We start from the raw sequence: 17,091 nt of genomic DNA, 5'->3' as shown, positions 1-17,091 counted from the left end.
CCACCCCCTGGCTGTCCCATAGGCAGATAACTGCATTTCACTGAGCGTTCCCACGTGCCACCCCTGTCCCGGGAGTTCTGGGCAGTGAATCCCATTCACTCTTCTCAAAGACTCTTAGGAGGAGATACTGCTACGATCCCCATTTAACAGATAGAGAAACTAAGGCCTGTGTCAACTGACTTGCCCCAAAGTCTCCAGCTGCTGCTACGTAGGGAAATGGATGCCTCAGGCACAGGGCAGGGGTGGGGCCTGAAGACGGCTGAATGTTGGTTAGGGCTACAGGCCTTGGAGACTGCCTTCCTGAAGACACGGCAGATCCCAAAGCCAGCTTGTGGGGAGCCCACCCGTGTGGGGTTGCATCAAGTGGAGACCGCCAGGGCTGGGTCAGGGCGGATCACCAGAGGTCACCTGAGTGCCTGGGCCCTGGCCATCCCTGAGTGAGGCTGCTGCCTGGGTACTCGGTGATGGTGGGGGACTGCTCCTTAGGCGCAAGACTGCATAGCAGAAAGGAGCCCCCAGCACCTGTACCAGGGCAGGGGGGTGGGCCTGAGCAGGCTCCTGCATTCCCACCTCCTCACCACAGCAGGGAGCTGAAACTCAGGGGCAGGCCCAAGAAGTCCTGGCCCCCAACTCTCTGAGGAGGGAGCCCCTCCCCAGCCCAGCCCCAGCTCCAGGCTTGTGAGTCAGGGCTGGCTTGTTGAAACTGATACCCAGAAACCAGATGCGGAGGCTGATGAATAATGGAGTCTCCAAGGCAGGACCCCCCCCGGCCCCGCACCCGGCTGTTCTCCCTCAGTACCACCTCCCCCAGCCCCAGACAAGGAGATGGGAAACCAGGGATCCCCCGGGCATCCCTGCCCCACAGCAAGTTGGGGCCCCAGCCTGGTCTGAGTGGGAGAGGGACCTCCCTGTCCAGGAAAGGACGCAGGTCTGGGGCCAGCTCCAGGCTCTGCCGACAGCAGACAGGCCTGGAACCAGGAGTCCGAGCTCTCTGGCTGGAGGGATGTCCTTGCCAGGAGTTCCCACCAGGGCTAAGCTCCCCTGGGAGCCTGCTAGTCCCAAGGCCCCACCTAACACCTTGGAAATCCAGGGGTGGAGACTGCATGCATGGGCAGGCCAGCCAGGGCGGGGTGGCTTTGCCAGGCGGCTCTCTACACTCCACCCGGCCCACCCACCCTCCTTTCCTCTAGGCCCAGGCCTCACCCATCACCCCTTGGGTTCTGAGGCTCACCTGGAGTCAGAGCCTGACCTAAGGCCCTGCCTGTGCTGGGCAGATGGCAGGGACACAGAAAACCTCTCCCTAGGCTATGCCCACCGCACAGGCCCTGGAAGCCAGGAAGGCCCCTTCCTCCCCAGGGAGCAGTCCTGGCTGGGATGCCCAAGGCTGGGACCCAGTGCTAGAGAGAGAGGGAGGGGCTGCAGTCTGTGAACATCCCCTCCTGCCCAGCCCCTGCAGTTCCCAGCCCCGGACCCCAGCGTGTGTCTTCGGAACACCTGGACTCAGCAACCCCTGCCCCAGTGCCACTTAGAAGGCTCCTTGGTAGGGAACGGGGGAAAGAGGGCACCTGCCTGGGCTTCAGAAGACCTGGTCTGGAGCCTACGTACCCCTGCCCTTCCTCCACTGGGCCTCAATCTCCCCACCTATGCTAAGAAGGCATTGGCTATTCTCTAGAATTCAGTATCTGGGGATGGCCGCCAGGTCCTAGCCTGTGTCTGGACCCTGGCTAAGGGGCAGGAGAATGGAAAAATACCCCCGAGCTCCCTCAACTTGAAGAGTTACTGAGGAATCTGTAGGGGACCCCTTGGCCTCCATTTCCCAGACTTCCATCAAGGCAGACCAGGGCCTCCCCGGATTCACGGGTCCCCCGCATTCCCAGCCCTGAGCGGGTGCCTGGGTCTGCTCAGACTGCCCGAGGCGCAGCCTCTGGCGCCCCCTGCCGGCCTCCAGTGGGCTTTTCCGCCTGGGACCGACTCCGGGACTGGCCAAAAGGGGAGGGTCGGCCGAGCCTCCCAGCCATGCCGCGCGCCTAGGCCCCTCCAGGATCCCCCTAACCCGCCAATACCCCCCATAGCGGGGCCAGGGTCCCATAGACTCCTCACGGCCATATCTCCGAGCCGACCCGCCCTAGAGACACTGTGATGGGGGCGGGCGCTTGAACCCATTCCACCCTCATGTAAATGGAGATACAGCGGGCGAGGACCCTGTACCCCAGAGGCCTGGCACTATGTGGGACTCTCGACTCCGGGTTCTCTCCATCGGTTTAGGGGGGTCCTGGCGCCCAGTCCCACCCCCCGTCCGGAGCGCAGCTCCCACTTCCCCGCGACTTACCTAGGGACAGGACCAGGGTCTCCTCCCCAGTGTCTGAGGCTCGGGCCGAGACTGCCAAAGCCTCATGGGGCGCGCGGGGAGAGGGGGACGGGAGCCGCGGGAAGAGCTCAGTCGACTCCGCACCAACTGGGGCGCGGAACGTAGGGGAATTACGGTAGCCGCGCGGGCGCTACCACCTGGATGAGCCGGGATGTACCAACGGCGCCGTCTGGCTGGGACCGGGGAGAGGAGGGGTCCCAGGAAGGGCCCCGCGCCGGACCCAGGGAGGTAGCTGGAAGCCGGGCCGTGGCTTGGGGTAATCCAGGATCCGGGCTCAGGGGAGGGGGTGGGAGGAGTCACTGTCCCCGAGGGGCCAGCCCTTTTCAGATCTCCAAAAAGTTCACAGTCCCTGGTCATTAACTTGGGCTTGAAGACGGGAGCTCGCCCATCCCGGAAGGGGGCTGGGGGGGACCAGGGCCCGCGACAGGAAGCCTCCCCGAGACAGAAAAGCCCTGGGGGACCAGGCAAAGGGACCCGCAGGCCTAGCTCGTCCCGGAATCGCCCCGAGCCAGGCTTGCTTCCGCTCCATTGTAAAAAGCTGGATTCTGATCTGTGGCCTCCGCGGCGCCCCAGAACCAGCCCGCTTTTCTCTGGGTCCCCTCTTTTTTTTTTTTCTGGCCCAGGTGGCATGGCTGGAAAAGGGTGCCGTTCTAACATTTAGTGGTTCTCAGTTCCCGTCTCCCAGCAGCGGGAGTTTAGAATAACTCGGGCTCAGGACTGGGAAGGGTGTGGATACAGGGGGCCCACTCGAGGAGGCGGGGTTCAGGTCCACCAGCCTTTTCCGCAATTTCAAGCCTTCTACACTGCCTTCCCCCGACCCCTTCCCAGGCCAAAACCTCCACCCAACCCTTGCGGCTGGGCCTATACTAGGGCAGCTCCCAGCCAGGGCCAGGGATCCCCACATCTTCACCTGCTCCCCCAAAAGTACTTAGCCAAAACTCAGGAGTCCCCTTGCATTGTTTCTCTGGGCCCTGCCCCTTTCTTCAGCCGCAGACAGCCCTACCACCTCTCTCCGGTGACCAGTCACCTCCAGAGACGGCCCAAACCTGGCCATTGCCTGGGGCATCCTGGTCTGCCGCTGCTCAACCCCAAAGCATTGCCCAGGAGAATAGGCGATTGCCTCTCCCATTATTCACATCCTGCCCGTCCCTTCTCCATGGGGGCCTCAGGCCCACCCTTTCCTCTCCCTGGTCTTCATCTCACCAACCCTCCCTCCACACACGCACACCCTGACTCATTCCTGCCACCTCACAGGCCATTCTTAAGCTGCAAGGGAGCTCTGAAGTCCTCCCATCCAACCGCCACTCCACACTGCAATCCCCTCTACGCTTCCCTTTCTGTCTCTTCTTGCATATGTCTAGTGATGGGGTGCTCACTACCTCTATTTCAGGGATAGCTCCAGCTGCTGGAGACTTTCCTGTAGTGCACTGAACCCACCTCCCCGTCAAGGCCCTCGGGAGCTGTGCAGAAAAATTCACCTCCCTTTCCTCTTGAGAGTTCTGAGGAAATGGGAGGCTCTGACAGGCAGGCCTGGTTTGAGTCCTGGTTTTGCCTTGCTTGGCAAGTCATTTTACCTTGCCACTCTGCAGGGCCCTCTCTAGGAAATGGAGATGGGGTAGGCCCCACTGCAACGGGAGAAACAGCCAGATGAGGTTCCTGTGCCAGGCGCTAAGGCAGGGCCTGGCACACAGTACATGCTGGATCAATGGTGGCTGCTGGAATCACTACCTCCTCCATGATGAACACCCTCACATGTGGTGCCCCAGGGTCCCCTGTGGCCCAGGGCCACAAGTGTCCTCCTCAATACCCCCTTGTGACCTGGAGCACCCTGACTAGACCTCGAGCAGTGCCCAGTGGAGCCCAGCAGGGAGCTGGGAAGTCCACACACTGTCCCGTGGCCACCTCACAGGAGGGCAGGGGGAACCCACAATATCATCAGTCTGCCTCGATCTTCCCGCCTTTCTCCGTCTCCCCACACTCACAGCTCCACCTGCCTCGATCTCCCCGCCTTTCTCCGTCTCCCCACACTCACAGCTCCAATTGTGTGCAAGAAGCTGCAGCTGGGATGGAGCCTGGGGAGGTCTCAGATCCCAGGGCGGGTACGGAGGGCACACCCAAAGTCTAGAGGTGACTTTGTTACCCCCACTCCCAGGACAGCTTGCATGCCTACGCTGTGCTAGGCTCTATGCTAAGTATGTTATATATGGGCCTCTTTTAATCCTCGCTGCAGGATTATTTTCCAGATGAGGAACCTGGGGTTCAGAGAAATGTAGTGACTTCCCCAGGGTCTCACAGCTGGAAAAAAGTAGATTTGATCCTGGAGCTCAGAGGTGTGGACTGCTCTACATATGTTCATCTTGGGGAGGGGCGGTTTCTCTCCTGGGGTCTCCATGATACACAGTCCAGACCCCTCACCTGGACATGCAGGTGCTCCCAATGCCACCTGCCTCCCCCTCCTCCCGTCCCCTTCTCGCTGTGCCCCCTGGCCTCACTTGCCCCTTATAGCCCCCAGTGTCCCTCCCCTGCTCACTCAGCTTTCCTCCATCTCAGTACCTCTTTAATCCTCAGGACTCCAGCTGCCTCCTCCAGGAAGCCCATCCTGGTTAGCCCTCCTCCCAGTGGGAACTCCAGGGACAGGAGGTAGGGGACAGATGGCAAATTCATCTCAGAAGCTCCAGCACCCAGGAGAGCCTCAAATAAAACATCAAGAGTGGGCCCAGAAGCTGAAGGGTCCAACCCTGCCTGAAATTGATCCTTTGCCAGGGCAGCCTGGGGGGAAGTTTGGCCAGCCAAGGTCACTTCCCTTCCTTCCTCCCAGCACAGCTAGAATGTCATCTCTAGGAGGGCATCCCCTTTGTTCCCTGGAGATCTCCTGGGCCTAGAACTGGGCCTGGCACCAACAGATGCTCAAAGCTGGTCTGGTAAATGAATAAATGAAGTCATCTCCTTCAAAATGCTAGTCACATCCTGGAGAATAAGAATGGGGCTCTTACCCTGTCTCTACTAAAAATACAAAAAACTTAGCCAGGCGCGGTGGCGGGCGCCTGTAGTCCCAGCTACTCGGGAGGCTGAGGCAGGAGAATGGGGTGAACCCGGGAGGTGGAGCTTGCAGTGAGCCAAGATTGCGCCACTGCAGTCCAGCCTGGGCGACTGAGCAAGACTCCATCTCAAAAAAAAAAAAAAAAAAGAATGAGTCTCACGCTGGCCAGGCTCTGACGATCATGCTGTGTGATGTGGGCAAGTTCCTCTACCTCTCTGGGCCTCAGTTTCCTTACAAGTCTTGTGGTCATAAGAATAATGTTCTTGGCTGGCGAGGTGGCTCACGCCTGTAATCCCAGCACTTTGGGAGGCTGAGGCGGGCGGATCACGAGGTCAGGAGATCCAGACCATCCTGGCTAACATGGTGAAACCCCGTCTCTACTAAAAATACAAAAAATTAGACCGGGCACAGTGGCTCACACCTGTAATGCCAGCACTTTGGGAGGCCAAGGTGGGTGGATCACAAGGTTTTGAATCACAAGGTCAAGAGATAGAGACCACGGTGAAACCCCGTCTCTACTAAAAATACAAAAAAAACGGCTGGGCGCGGTGGCTCAAGCCTGTAATCCCAGCACTTTGGGAGGCCGAGACGGGTGGATCACGAGGTCAGGATCATGACCATCGAGACCATCCTGGCTAACACAGTGAAACCCCGTCTCTACTAAAAAAATACAAAAAACTAGCCGGGCGAGGTGGCAGGCGCCTGTAGTCCCAGCTACTCGGGAGGCTGAGGCAGGAGAATGGCATAAACCCGGGAGGCGGAGCTTGCAGTGAGCCGAGATCCAGCCACTGCACTCCAGCCTGGGCGACAGCGAGACTCAGTCTCAAAAAAAAAAAAAAATTAGCCGTGCGTGGTGGCAGGCGCCTGTAGTCCCAGCTACTCGGGAGGCTGAGGCAGGAGAATGGCATGAACCCGGGAGGCGGAGCTTGCAGTGAGCCAAGATCAAGACACTGCACTCCAGCCTGGGCGACAGAGCGAGACTCCGTCTCAAAAAAAAAAAAAAAAAAAAGAATAATGCTTTTCTGAGGGTCTCAAGAGGCTTCACTGAGACAGGCAGAAGGGCCTAACGCCCCGTCTGGCATGTAAACATGTTCGGTCAGCAATAATTGTTATTATTATTATTGGGTGTTTTTGGACACAGAGTCTGTGTCTGTTGCCCAGGCTGGAGTGCAATTGCGCGATCTCAGCTCACTGGAAACTCCGCCTCCAGGGTTCAAGCGATTCTCTTGCCTCAGCCTCCTGAGTAGCTGGGATTACGGGCATGTGCCACCATGTCTAGCTAATTATTTTTTATATTTTTGGTAAAGATGGGATTTCACCATGTTGGCCAGACTAGTCTCCAACTCCTGACCTCAAGTGATTCGCCCACCTCAGCCTCCCAAAGTGCTGGGATTACAGGTGTGGGCCACTGTGCCTGGCCTGTTATTATTTTTGAGACAGGGTCTCGCTCTGTTGCCCAGGCTGGAGTGCAGTGGCACAATCACGGCTCACTGCAGCCTTGATATTCCAGGCTCAAATGATCCTCCCACCTCACCCTCCCCAGTAGCTGGAACTACAGGTGTCCACCACCACACCTGACTAATTTTTGTTGTTGTTGTTTTGTTTTAGACGGAGTCTTGCTCTTGTTGCCCAGGCTGGAGTGCAGTGGTACGATCTCGGTTCACTGCAACCGCTGCCTCCCAGATTCAGGCAATTCTCCTGCCTCAGTCTCCCCAGTAGCTGGGATTACAGGTGCCCACCACCACGCCCAGCTAATTTTTGTGTTTATAGTAGAGACGGGGTTTTGCCATGTTGGCCAGGCTGGTCTTGAACTCCTGAGCTCAGGCAATCTGCCTGCCTTGGCCTCCCAAAGTGCTGTGATTACAGGTGTGAGCCACCGTGATAGGCCTTTTTAAAAATTTTAGTAGAGAGAGGTCTCCGTGTGTTGCCCAGGTTGGCCTCAAACTCCTGGGCTAAAGCAATACTCCTGCCTCAGCCTCCCACAGTGCTGGAATCGCAGGTACGAGCAACCACGCCCAGCCAGTAGTGGTTATTATTATCGTCATCGACAATGTTATTCTTTGTTCCTTTTACCAAATCTGAGTGCCCCTCACCTCCTCTCCACCACTGCCTTTCCCTTCCTGGACTGCCCTTGCCTCTCTTCTGTCTATCCATGTTTTCACATGCATTAAATGCCCCCTCCTCCAGGATGCCCTCCCTGACTGGCCCTCTCTGCCTCTGATAATTCAGGCATTTCTGCCCCTACAGTGAGTCTGTGCCATTTGTCCCAAAGGGGGTCCCAGTGGTGACAGGGCCCAGACTCTCCCTGTGCAGGCTGGATGACCCTCATCAGCTGATGCCAATGTCAGCTGTGCCACGTTCCAGGCAGGCCAGGGCTGGAGGTGAGGTTTGGAGGCTGCAGAAGGACCACACCCACTCTGAGACCAGCTCTCTTCTCCCATGCCTCACCTCTATGCAGGCTGGGCCCTACCACCCCTGCCCCTGCCTGAGCAGCTTGAGGGCCCACCCTGGGAGCAGCTGCCCAGAGGAGGGGCTAGGACAGTGTGCCTTGTTGCCCTAGCTGCCCCTTCAGGTCAGGCAAAAGCCTCGGGGCTCTGCAGGCCTGTGGCAGGATGTATATTGGGGGGAGCTGAGGCCAATTTGTTGCCAGGAGCCCCCATCTGGGAAAGAGGCAACCAGCCAACACCAGAGTCCAATGCCAGGCACCATCCGCGCCAGCAGATTGTATCTGACATCACACCGCCCCTCTGCCTGGTGACCACGGCAACTGGAGGCCGCCCCCTCCTCGCCCCGCCCCACAGCAGTTCTCCATGTTCCCTCACCACGGTCCTCCTGTGCAGAATGAGTGTGTGTGTGTCTGGGTGGAGGTGCGGGAGGGGAGCAGGGGGTGGGGGGTGGCATTTTACATTTCCTGCAGCTGGCAGTGCTGAGACACATGATGGAAGAGAACAGGGGCCCTGGTATGACACAGACCTGGGTACTGGGTTCAAATCCCAGCTCTCCCACTTCCTAGCAGTCTGTCCCTGAGTGAGCCACTTCACCTCTCTGAGCCTCAGTTTCCCCATCTGTAAGTGAGAATAAGGACAGGACCATCTCAGAAGGCCAGAGGGAGGAGTCAGTGAGTCCTGGTGCCTGGGCCAGACACTAAGTTGCGCAGTTACTACTATTGTCATGTAAATGCATGCTGGGAGGGACAAAACCTGGCTCCAAACCCTGGCTCCATCTCTTATGAGCTGTGGGGCCTTGGCCAAGTCACTGGACCTCTCTGAACCTTGGTATCTTCATCTGGAAAACTGGGTGACGATGCCTTCCCTGCAGAGCTGCGGCAAGCAGTGCATATGGCACAGAAAGCGGGTGGCACCGAGCCCAGCACGTCACAGGCAGAAGCGCCCAGCCAGTACTATTATCTTTCTTCCTGCCCCTTTTCTCCCTGATTTATACTTCATCCCATTCCCAGCTCCTGAGCCCTGGCACTCCAGAATCATCTGGCCCCTTCCTCCTTTTGTCATCCCCAGGGCCATGGTCACACTCACCAAGTCCGAAAGCATCTCAGACCCATGCCCAGGCCTGAAGAGTGGCTGAGTACAACAGGAAGGGTGCCAGCTGGGCACTGGACCAGCACTGTGGGAGACCACTTCCCCTGGCTAAGCCTCAGCTTCCTCATCCCTGGCATAGGGCTACAGCTCCTGTCACCTCCGAATGGCTGCTAGGACCACAGTGCAGCAAAGGGCTTTGGGGTACCCCACCCCCCTGCTCTTGTAGAATTCCCCGACTCCACTGTTTCTGAGCCGGGGACAGGCCCTCTGCCTCCTAAACCAGACACACTGGGGCCCCACCTACACTCGAACCCAGCCCAGCCAGCCGCAACTGTGCCAGGGCTCTGTGGATAGCTGGTGCTGGAATACAGAGGGCAGTTAGAGCCCGGCCCCTCTACCCCCAAGTGTCCCCAGGCTCTCCAGTCTCCCTACCTTGGACGCCCGCCCCTTGTCCATGCAGGCGGGGTTCTGACAGCGCAGTCCCTTCTTTTCCGCGGGGCTCTGGTCGTCTGCAGGGGAGGAGCAGAGGGCATCAGTCGGCGGGGCACCAGGCTCCCCAGGCCCCAGTGGCCTCCCGACCAGAAGAGGGGTGGGGCGATCTCCTCAGTCCTCCCTTCAAAGGAGGTCAGTGTCCCTTTCTCTTTTAAATGCCAACTTATCTGCACGGGAATCTGTTTGCAGAGCCCTTTTCTCCTGCAGTCCCCAGGGAAATTATCCAGATTCCACGGGGAGAAAACATTTTTGGAAATACGCTGCTCTCTCCCTCTGTCCCTCTAGTCTGGGGGACAAGTAGGGGAGTGCTCAGTGACCTTTTGGGGCCCCAGACTTCCCAGGGGGTCCCGGCAGGGCTGCTGGGGGGAAGGGGCTCCAGGGTCCCAGATCCCTGCGAACTCTAGGCCCTGCATCGCTCCCTTTAGAGACAGAGGAGCCCCCGAAGGTCTGGGGCTACCCCCGTTCCTCGAGACTCATCTTTGACCCTGAATTTGGCCCCCTCCAAGCTGCCTCTCTTCCTGGGGGCTGGAGTGCACCGCGGTGGGGGCAGAGCCGCCCAGCCAGAGAGAGGCGAGGGGAGGGAGGAGAAGCGGGGTGCTGCCGAGGCAGGCCCCGACTTGGGGGCCGAGTTTGGGTCCGAGCGGCCCGAAGCCCGGTCGGCGCCCACCCACTTGCCTGAAGTGGGCCCTTCCCGGAGGAGGGTAGGAGCCGACCCGGCCCCCAGGCTCCCGCCCCGCGCCCCCTGGGGCCCCTGCCCGCACTCACCCATGGAGCAGGCCCCGGGCCGCGCGGGGGGCGGGCGGCGGGCGGGGGCGCCGGGGACGCCGGGGACTGGGAGGCCGCAGAGCCGCCGCCGCCGGACCCTCGCACAGGAGGCGGGCGGGGCAGGTGGGCGGGGAGGAACCGCGGCGGCCCCGCCTCGGGGGGCGGGGGACGGGAGAGCTGCCGGGCCTCGGCGCCGACGGTGTCACCCCTCCCTCCCCGGCTCCCCAGCCCCCGCGCGCTGCGGTCCGGAGGCTGCCTCCACCTCCCGCAGGGCGGCTCAGGAAGCGCGCACGGCTCTGGCCTGGAGGGTGCCATCCACGCGGAGGGTGCCCGTCCACAGGAATGCAGGTCCGGACCCCCGCAGAGCCCCCATCCCAGCCCGGAATCGTTGTCTCCGAGGTCAGTTTCCATGGCAACACGGAGGCTGCCCCGCGCAGGGTGGGGGCTGTCACTGGGAGAGACTCGCCTGCCACTGCTCGTGCTGCATCTCCTCTGCTGGTTCACAGTTTTAAACTTTACTGAAGTGCAAACGCGGACAGGGAAGTGCACCTGTCCTGCGAGCACAGCTCAACACATTTTCGGGAAACTTTCACAAAATAACCTGCGCCCAGACCTAGCGGCAGAGCATAGCCACCCAGTCCCCAGTCCCCGCCACCTCCCTCGTGCCAGCCGGTTCCCCCAAGAGCACCGTCGCGGTGACTTCCAACACACTGCCCGGTCCTGTACTTTATGTAATTGGAATCAGGAGATAGCAAACCCTTTGGGCTATAGAAACAGCCTCGGAGAGGTGACCAAGAGTCTGCGGGGGCTCAGTGCTCCTGAGCCTGCCTCTGGACCCCCATCCCACCCTGCGCACTGGTGCCAGGAGGCATTGGGCCGACAAGACCTAGGTATAGAAGATGCAGCTTCCGGCCGGGCGCGGTGGCTCAAGCCTGTAATCCCAGCACTTTGGGAGGCCGAGACGGGCGGATCACGAGGTCAGAAGATCGAGACCATCCTGGCTAACACGGTGAAACCCCGTCTCTACTAAAACTACAAAAAAACTAGCCGGGCGAGGTGGCGGGCGCCTGTAGTCCCAGCTACTCGGGAGGCTGAGGCAGGAGAATGGCATGAACCCGGGAGGCGGAGCTTGCAGTGAGCTGAGATCCGGCCACTGCACTCCAGCCTGGGCGACAGAGCGAGACTCCGTCTCAAAAAAAAAAAAAAGAAGATGCAGCTTCCAGCGGGGCCAGGCCCCTCTCCCAAAGGCTAAGGGTGGGTTTCCCTGACCGCTTCCCTGGAGGGCCTCTCAGCTGGAGCCTCCCTGCATGGACTCCTTACATGGGTTGGGCCCTGGGACCCACAGGTGACCAGAAACTGGTCCCTGCCCCAAGGACTCCTGGCACAGCGAAGTAGCATGGATCCCAGGTCTCCTGAGCTCTCTGGATATGATCATTCAGCAAACATACTAAAGATCCTCTGAAGGTTCCCATGAGCCAAGCTCTAAGCTGGGTGCTGGGGACCCCTTGGTGACCCTGACAAGCCTTGGGGAGCTCACAGGGGGCCTGGTGGGCAGGGCAGCCCTTTAGGGAGCAGCACATCTGCATGGCCCTGGGGAGGGGGCTCTCGAAGAGGTGCTGCCACAGGCACCCCGGGGCCTCCAGGCTGAGAGGGAAGCAGCTGCCTGGGGCCCTGGGCCTCCTCAGTGCACAGCCCACAGGAACTCTCAGGACCCTCAGGCCCGGCCCAACCTCACCTCCACACCATGCTCATTTCCCTCTCCGAGTCTCTACTCTCAGCCATCCAAGAGGCCAGTGATGCCTGTCCTGCCTCTAGGCTGGAGGTGGAGGCAACCGAGGCAGGAGATGACCCTGTGAGGACTGTGGCCAGGTCCCTGCCTGCTGGGAGGAAGCTGACTTGAGGGTGGAATGGGGTTCGGGGCTCTTGTCTGCCATGACTCCAGCAGGTCCTCCTCTGCCATCTGTGTTTCCACGGGGACCTGGAGCCCTCAGCCAGCTTTGGGGGAGTTTCCCATGCACCGAGCCTGGGACTTCTCCAGCTGAGCAGGACAACCTCTGCTGTCCACCAGGAAAGTTTCCAGGCCCCTGCATTCTCAAAACTCTGGGCCTGCGGTCAGATTCTCACACCCTTTGCCCCAGGGCCTCTGGATTGTAGCCCCATATTCTGAAGGCTCCGGGCCATGTCTTCTACCACTGGGTCTGCCTCACCAGCTTCCTAGATCACCCCCATGACTGCTCAGGTCACAGCCACCATCGAGCCTGACTATCCTGTGGTCTCTATGCCACTTGGGTTCTGGATTCCTTGTGCTTTGCCTGGTACTTCCTGGCACTGGGGTCTACCTGCCTGAACTCTCCGGCCTCTGACCCCAGGTCTCAGCAGGCTCCAGGTGCTCACCCTGCCTTCTAGACCCTACACTCCTGACCCCCTGGTCATGGCTCCCCTGGGAGATGATTCCCTCTGTGCTCTGCTCTAAAGCTGCAACTTCCTGCATTGCATAGGCGAGCTCCTCTCTCCTAGAGACTGCAGACATGAAGAAAAGTCCATCAGGACCCTGGTAGCTCTCAGGGCCCAGAGAGGGGCCTGTGGGGCTTGGGGGTGGGGTCAGGACAAGTAGTCTCCACCATAGGCCTGTCATGAGCTCTCCTGCAGGTCACCTATCCCCATCTACAGCCTTTGAGGAAAGGGTAGGCCTGGTAAGGGGGATATATTGTATCAGGTGATATCATACCCTGGACATAGTTGGGTTTTTCTTAATTTAATTTAATTTAAAATTTATTTTTTGAGACAGGGTCTCGCTCTGTTACCTAGGCTGGAGTGCAGTGTTGTGATCATGGCTCACTGCAGGCTCAACCTCCTGGGCACAAGTGATCCTCCCACATCAGCCAGCCGAGTAGCTGGGACCACCGGTGCACACCACCATACCTGGCTAACTTTTTAATTTTTTTATAGCAAAGGAAGTCTCACTGTTTCCCAGGCTGGTCTCGAACTCCTGGCCTCAAGGGATCCTCCTGCCTTGGCCTCCTAAAGTGCTGAGATTAGAGTTGTTGAGCCATCTACACAGCCTGGCTCAGCCAGTCAGATTTGCTCTCCTGAGACTATGAATTGAGGCAGGCCTGGGAAGGAAACATGGTTCCGATCCCCTTCCTGATAGGAGCTCACAGGTAGGACTCCTAGTGGGCCCTGGAGCCTTGAGTCCATTGAGAGTCAGTCCAAATGGGCACGATGCTCCAATATCGTTGGGGAGCAAGAACAAGGGGAGCAGCCACTCAGTGGAGATCACCCCAGAGCAGACAGGGCAGGAGAAGGCAGCTTTGTGAGAGTGGGCAGCTCCGGGGGGTAGCCTTCTCTGCCTGCCCTGAGCTTCCCTGGGGAGCTCTGCCTCTTTGTAGCAACCCCTCTTATGTGGAACAGCCTGAGCAGTGTCTGCTCCTCGACCTCAGCCTGACCCTAGGCAGACCTGGAACCCTGAACTCCCCCCTCCCCTAGGCAAACCTGGAACCCTGAACCTCCCCATCCAGGCAGACCTGGAACCCTGAACCTCCCCATCCAGGCAGACCTGGAACCCTGAACCTCCCCATCCAGGCAGACCTGGAACCCTGAACCTCCCCATCCAGGCAGGCCTGGAACCCTGAACCTCCCCATCCAGGCAGGCCTGGAACCCTGAACCTCCCCATCCAGGCAGGCCTGGAACCCTGAACCTCCCCATCCAGGCAGGCCTGGAACCCTGAACCTCCCCATCCAGGCAGACCTGGAACCCTGAACCTCCCCATCCAGGCAGACCTGGAACCCTGAACTCCCCTCCAGGCAGACCTGGAACCCTGAACTCCCCTCCAGGCAGACCTGGAATCTTGGACTCCCTGCTCCGCTAAGCAGACCTGGAACCCTGAACTCCCGCCACTGTGTGCCAGACTCTGCCTCCCCAGGTCTGCAACAGGCCGGCTGCCCTCCTGGCTCCCCCACGCACCGTCCCAGGGAGAGCCAGAACCCTTAGCCAGGCAGAGGAGCCCACTTGCCAGTTCTCCCCCAACCCTGTCTCAGTCACAGGAGGCCACTTTGGCTTTGTCCTGACCATGATCTCTACCAGAACCGGGCCTCGGGGCGCGGGCAGAGCGGCCGGCAGACATGTTTTGTTTGGCTGAGCACAGGGTTTCAAAAGAATTTAAATTGGTTGCCAACTTTGAAAAGTCGGAGATTTCACATAAAAATCCATATTTTTGGCTTCTCTTGACAAACCAGAGGAGCCTGGCAGCTCTGGACCCATGTTCTGGACGGCTCCAGCTCCCAAGTTGTGTCTGCCTCAGATCAGCACAAATGCTTCCAGCCCCCACAGTCCCCACCACTCCCTGTCACCTCACCCCAGACCCCTCACTCCGCCACTTGCCGGACACAACTGATCTGATCCCAGCCCAGCCCTTCTTGGTTCTATTCCTTTGCCCTCCCCCAGCATCCTCCCATCGCTGTCTGCTGCCATCCTGTCCACTCTTGAAGGCCCAAGCTGAAGGCTGCTGCCTTCAGGAAGGCCTCCCTATTGTCAGATATCCAGTTCCAGGTGAATGTGTCCCTGCTGGACTCCCACTGTCTTGAGCCTTTGAACCAACTTCCCCATCAGACAGCTTCAGGAACGACACACAGTAACCACAGTTCTCACCTGCCAAACACCTGCTGGGAACTCTGCTGTCCACAAACGGTGTCATTTCACCATCTAACTCTGTGCAGAGGAATGATCATTGTCCCCATTTCACAGATGAGGAAACTGAGGCTTGGAAGGCAGAGCCCAAGGTTACAAAAGTAATGAGAGTAACAAGGCTGTGAGTGTGTAAGCCTCCAAGCCTGCATTCCTAACCACCAGGTTACAGTGCTCTCCTGCAGCCTGACACAATCAGCTGTCTGGAAAACATGAATTGGTCCCTCATCATGGCATGAGTGTCCCCTTTCCCCACGGGCCCCAGGATGACACAAGTGCACAGAAAACCACCTCGTTCTCATCTTCTCCAGGGTAGCCCCTCACCTTTGAACCCTCCACTCCAATGAACACTTCTGTCTCAAGAAAACAGGACCTCCCTGCCCATCACCTCCCAACCACAGGCCTGGCCACGCAAAGGCTGCCCCTCTCAGGAAGCAGCTGTGGCCTTGAATGTCCCCTCCCACGTGAGCCCCACCCTCCTGGGCGCCCGTCCATGCCTGGGCAGCTGCTGCAGGCCATGCTGGAGCTGGACTTCTCGTCCGCAACACCTGGGGAAGGGCAAGATTTGTCCTCAACCTGGCCAAATGCCAGAGGGGCATGTCCAGGGTAAATGGCTGCTGGTCCCAGGACATCCGCCACTCCCTATACAGGACACTGATTGGAGTGTCACAGGAGGTCTGGGAAGGAAATGTGTTTCTGATCCCCTTCCCAAAGCGACATGGGGCACCTTGGGGGCAGGACAGTGAAGTGGCGACTCAGCTGCAGGGAGGGGCATGGACGATGGCCAGGACACTGCTTCTGCCTACAGCCCAGAACCGCCGCTGGCGTAGTCCCCAGGGAGCGGAGAGCTGAACATCGTCCTAGCCACCCACACTGCTCGAGCTCAGTAAGAAGAAGTGGGAGGACACATTCAGGATTCCTTCCTGGGGCCTGAGAAACTGTCCATACAGCTCTGCACACAGGCCTGGGGCCAGCCGGCCACTTCCTCTGGCTGAGGCTGCTGTGGGTGCCTGCCCATCTGCCCACCGTGGGCTTCCTCCAGAGCTTCCTTAGAGGAACCGAGAATGACCAAGGGCGGAACAGGAGCAGGGCTGCAGAAATGGCTCTGAGATCCAGATTCCCGACAGTCACGCTCCAAGCACCAGTCCCACCCCCATCACAGGCTGGGCTGGCATCAGCCCACCGTGCATGGGCCCCGGCCAGGGTCTGGCTGGCACAGAGGACAGAGCCCACACAGACAGCCGCATGCCCAGGCTCACCCACCCAGCCGCCTCAGCTCACGCATGAGACCTGTTCACGTGCTGTGAGCCAGCCGCTGTGTGCAGCTCCCTGGGGCCTCTCTGCTGGCTCCGAGGAGAGCTGGGGCAGGCACACGTCGGTGAGCAGGTCTCAGTTCTGGTGCTCAGGCTGAGGGTGTGCATGGTGTATCTGGGTGTCACCACTTGGGATCTCAAAGGCTTCGCCACACCTCACTAGGGTAAAGGGGATTCCAAGAATGGCCCTGACTCACAGTAGGCATGGATATTCCAAGAGCCTGGGTTTAAAGAGCTCTTGAGGCATGGTGGCTCATATCCATAATGCCAACACTTTGGGAAGTCAAGGCAGAAGGATCATTTGAGCCCAGATTTTCAAGACCAGCCTGGGCAACAGAGAGACCCCATTTCTACAAAAAAGTTTAAAAATCAGGAAGGCAGGGTGGTGTGCGCCTGCAGTCCCAGCTGCAGATGTGACTGCTGCATCTGAGCGGTGACGGCATCCCAGGGGGAGGGACCAGCAGGATGACTGAGATGTAGAGCACAACTAAGAGAGCCCAGGGAGGGCCTGCCTCTGCAGACAGCGAGCAGCCCCACTTTGCTCCACCCTGCCCAGGGGAGCGCAGTCTGAATGGGGGCAAGGGGTGGGACACAGCTCCCATTGGCTGGCCCTGCTGGCTTGGGGCTGGGGTGACTAAATGACCTGGGGCAAGTCTCTGGCTCTGTTGGGTCCTGTAGCTCCGTACCTGCCTCAGGTAGGCAGGAAGCTGCCAGGTGAAGAAATAGAGCAGCCTGCTCCCCATCCCACCCTCCAACTCCAGGACAGTGCCCAGCTGAGGGTGGAGGGGAGTTTGCCCCCCAACACCAGCTGCCACGCTCCTCCCCACCCCACCCCCACATCCCGCATCCCCACTGCCTCCACTAGCTGGGCAGCTGGGCCGCTGCTCTCATGT

The 17,091-nt window shown here is 59.3% G+C and overlaps 1 protein-coding gene across 7 annotated transcripts in view; it reads right to left on the bottom strand.

The window, feature by feature from the left end:
- PLEKHG5 (pleckstrin homology and RhoGEF domain containing G5) overlaps window positions 1–17,091 on the bottom strand; it is a 54,456-nt gene that overhangs the window by 22,051 nt on the left and 15,314 nt on the right. For 5 of the 7 annotated variants that reach the window (XM_073007882.1, XM_007980748.3, XM_007980747.3 and 2 more), the window contains one exon: window positions 9,377–9,453. In XM_073007882.1, coding sequence (XP_072863983.1) covers window positions 9,377–9,453 — 77 coding nt within the window. Of the gene's footprint in view, window positions 1–2,329; window positions 2,638–9,376; window positions 9,454–10,201; window positions 10,304–17,091 lie in introns of those variants that run through there. The other 2 variants (XM_073007878.1, XM_073007880.1) reach the window with 2 other exon arrangements.

The sequence above is a fragment of the Chlorocebus sabaeus genome, chromosome 20, assembly GCF_047675955.1.
Source record: "Chlorocebus sabaeus isolate Y175 chromosome 20, mChlSab1.0.hap1, whole genome shotgun sequence".
NCBI lineage: Eukaryota > Metazoa > Chordata > Mammalia > Primates > Cercopithecidae > Chlorocebus > Chlorocebus sabaeus.
The sequence above is the reverse complement of the archived record's forward strand: the minus strand, read 5'-3'. Positions and strand labels throughout refer to the sequence as shown.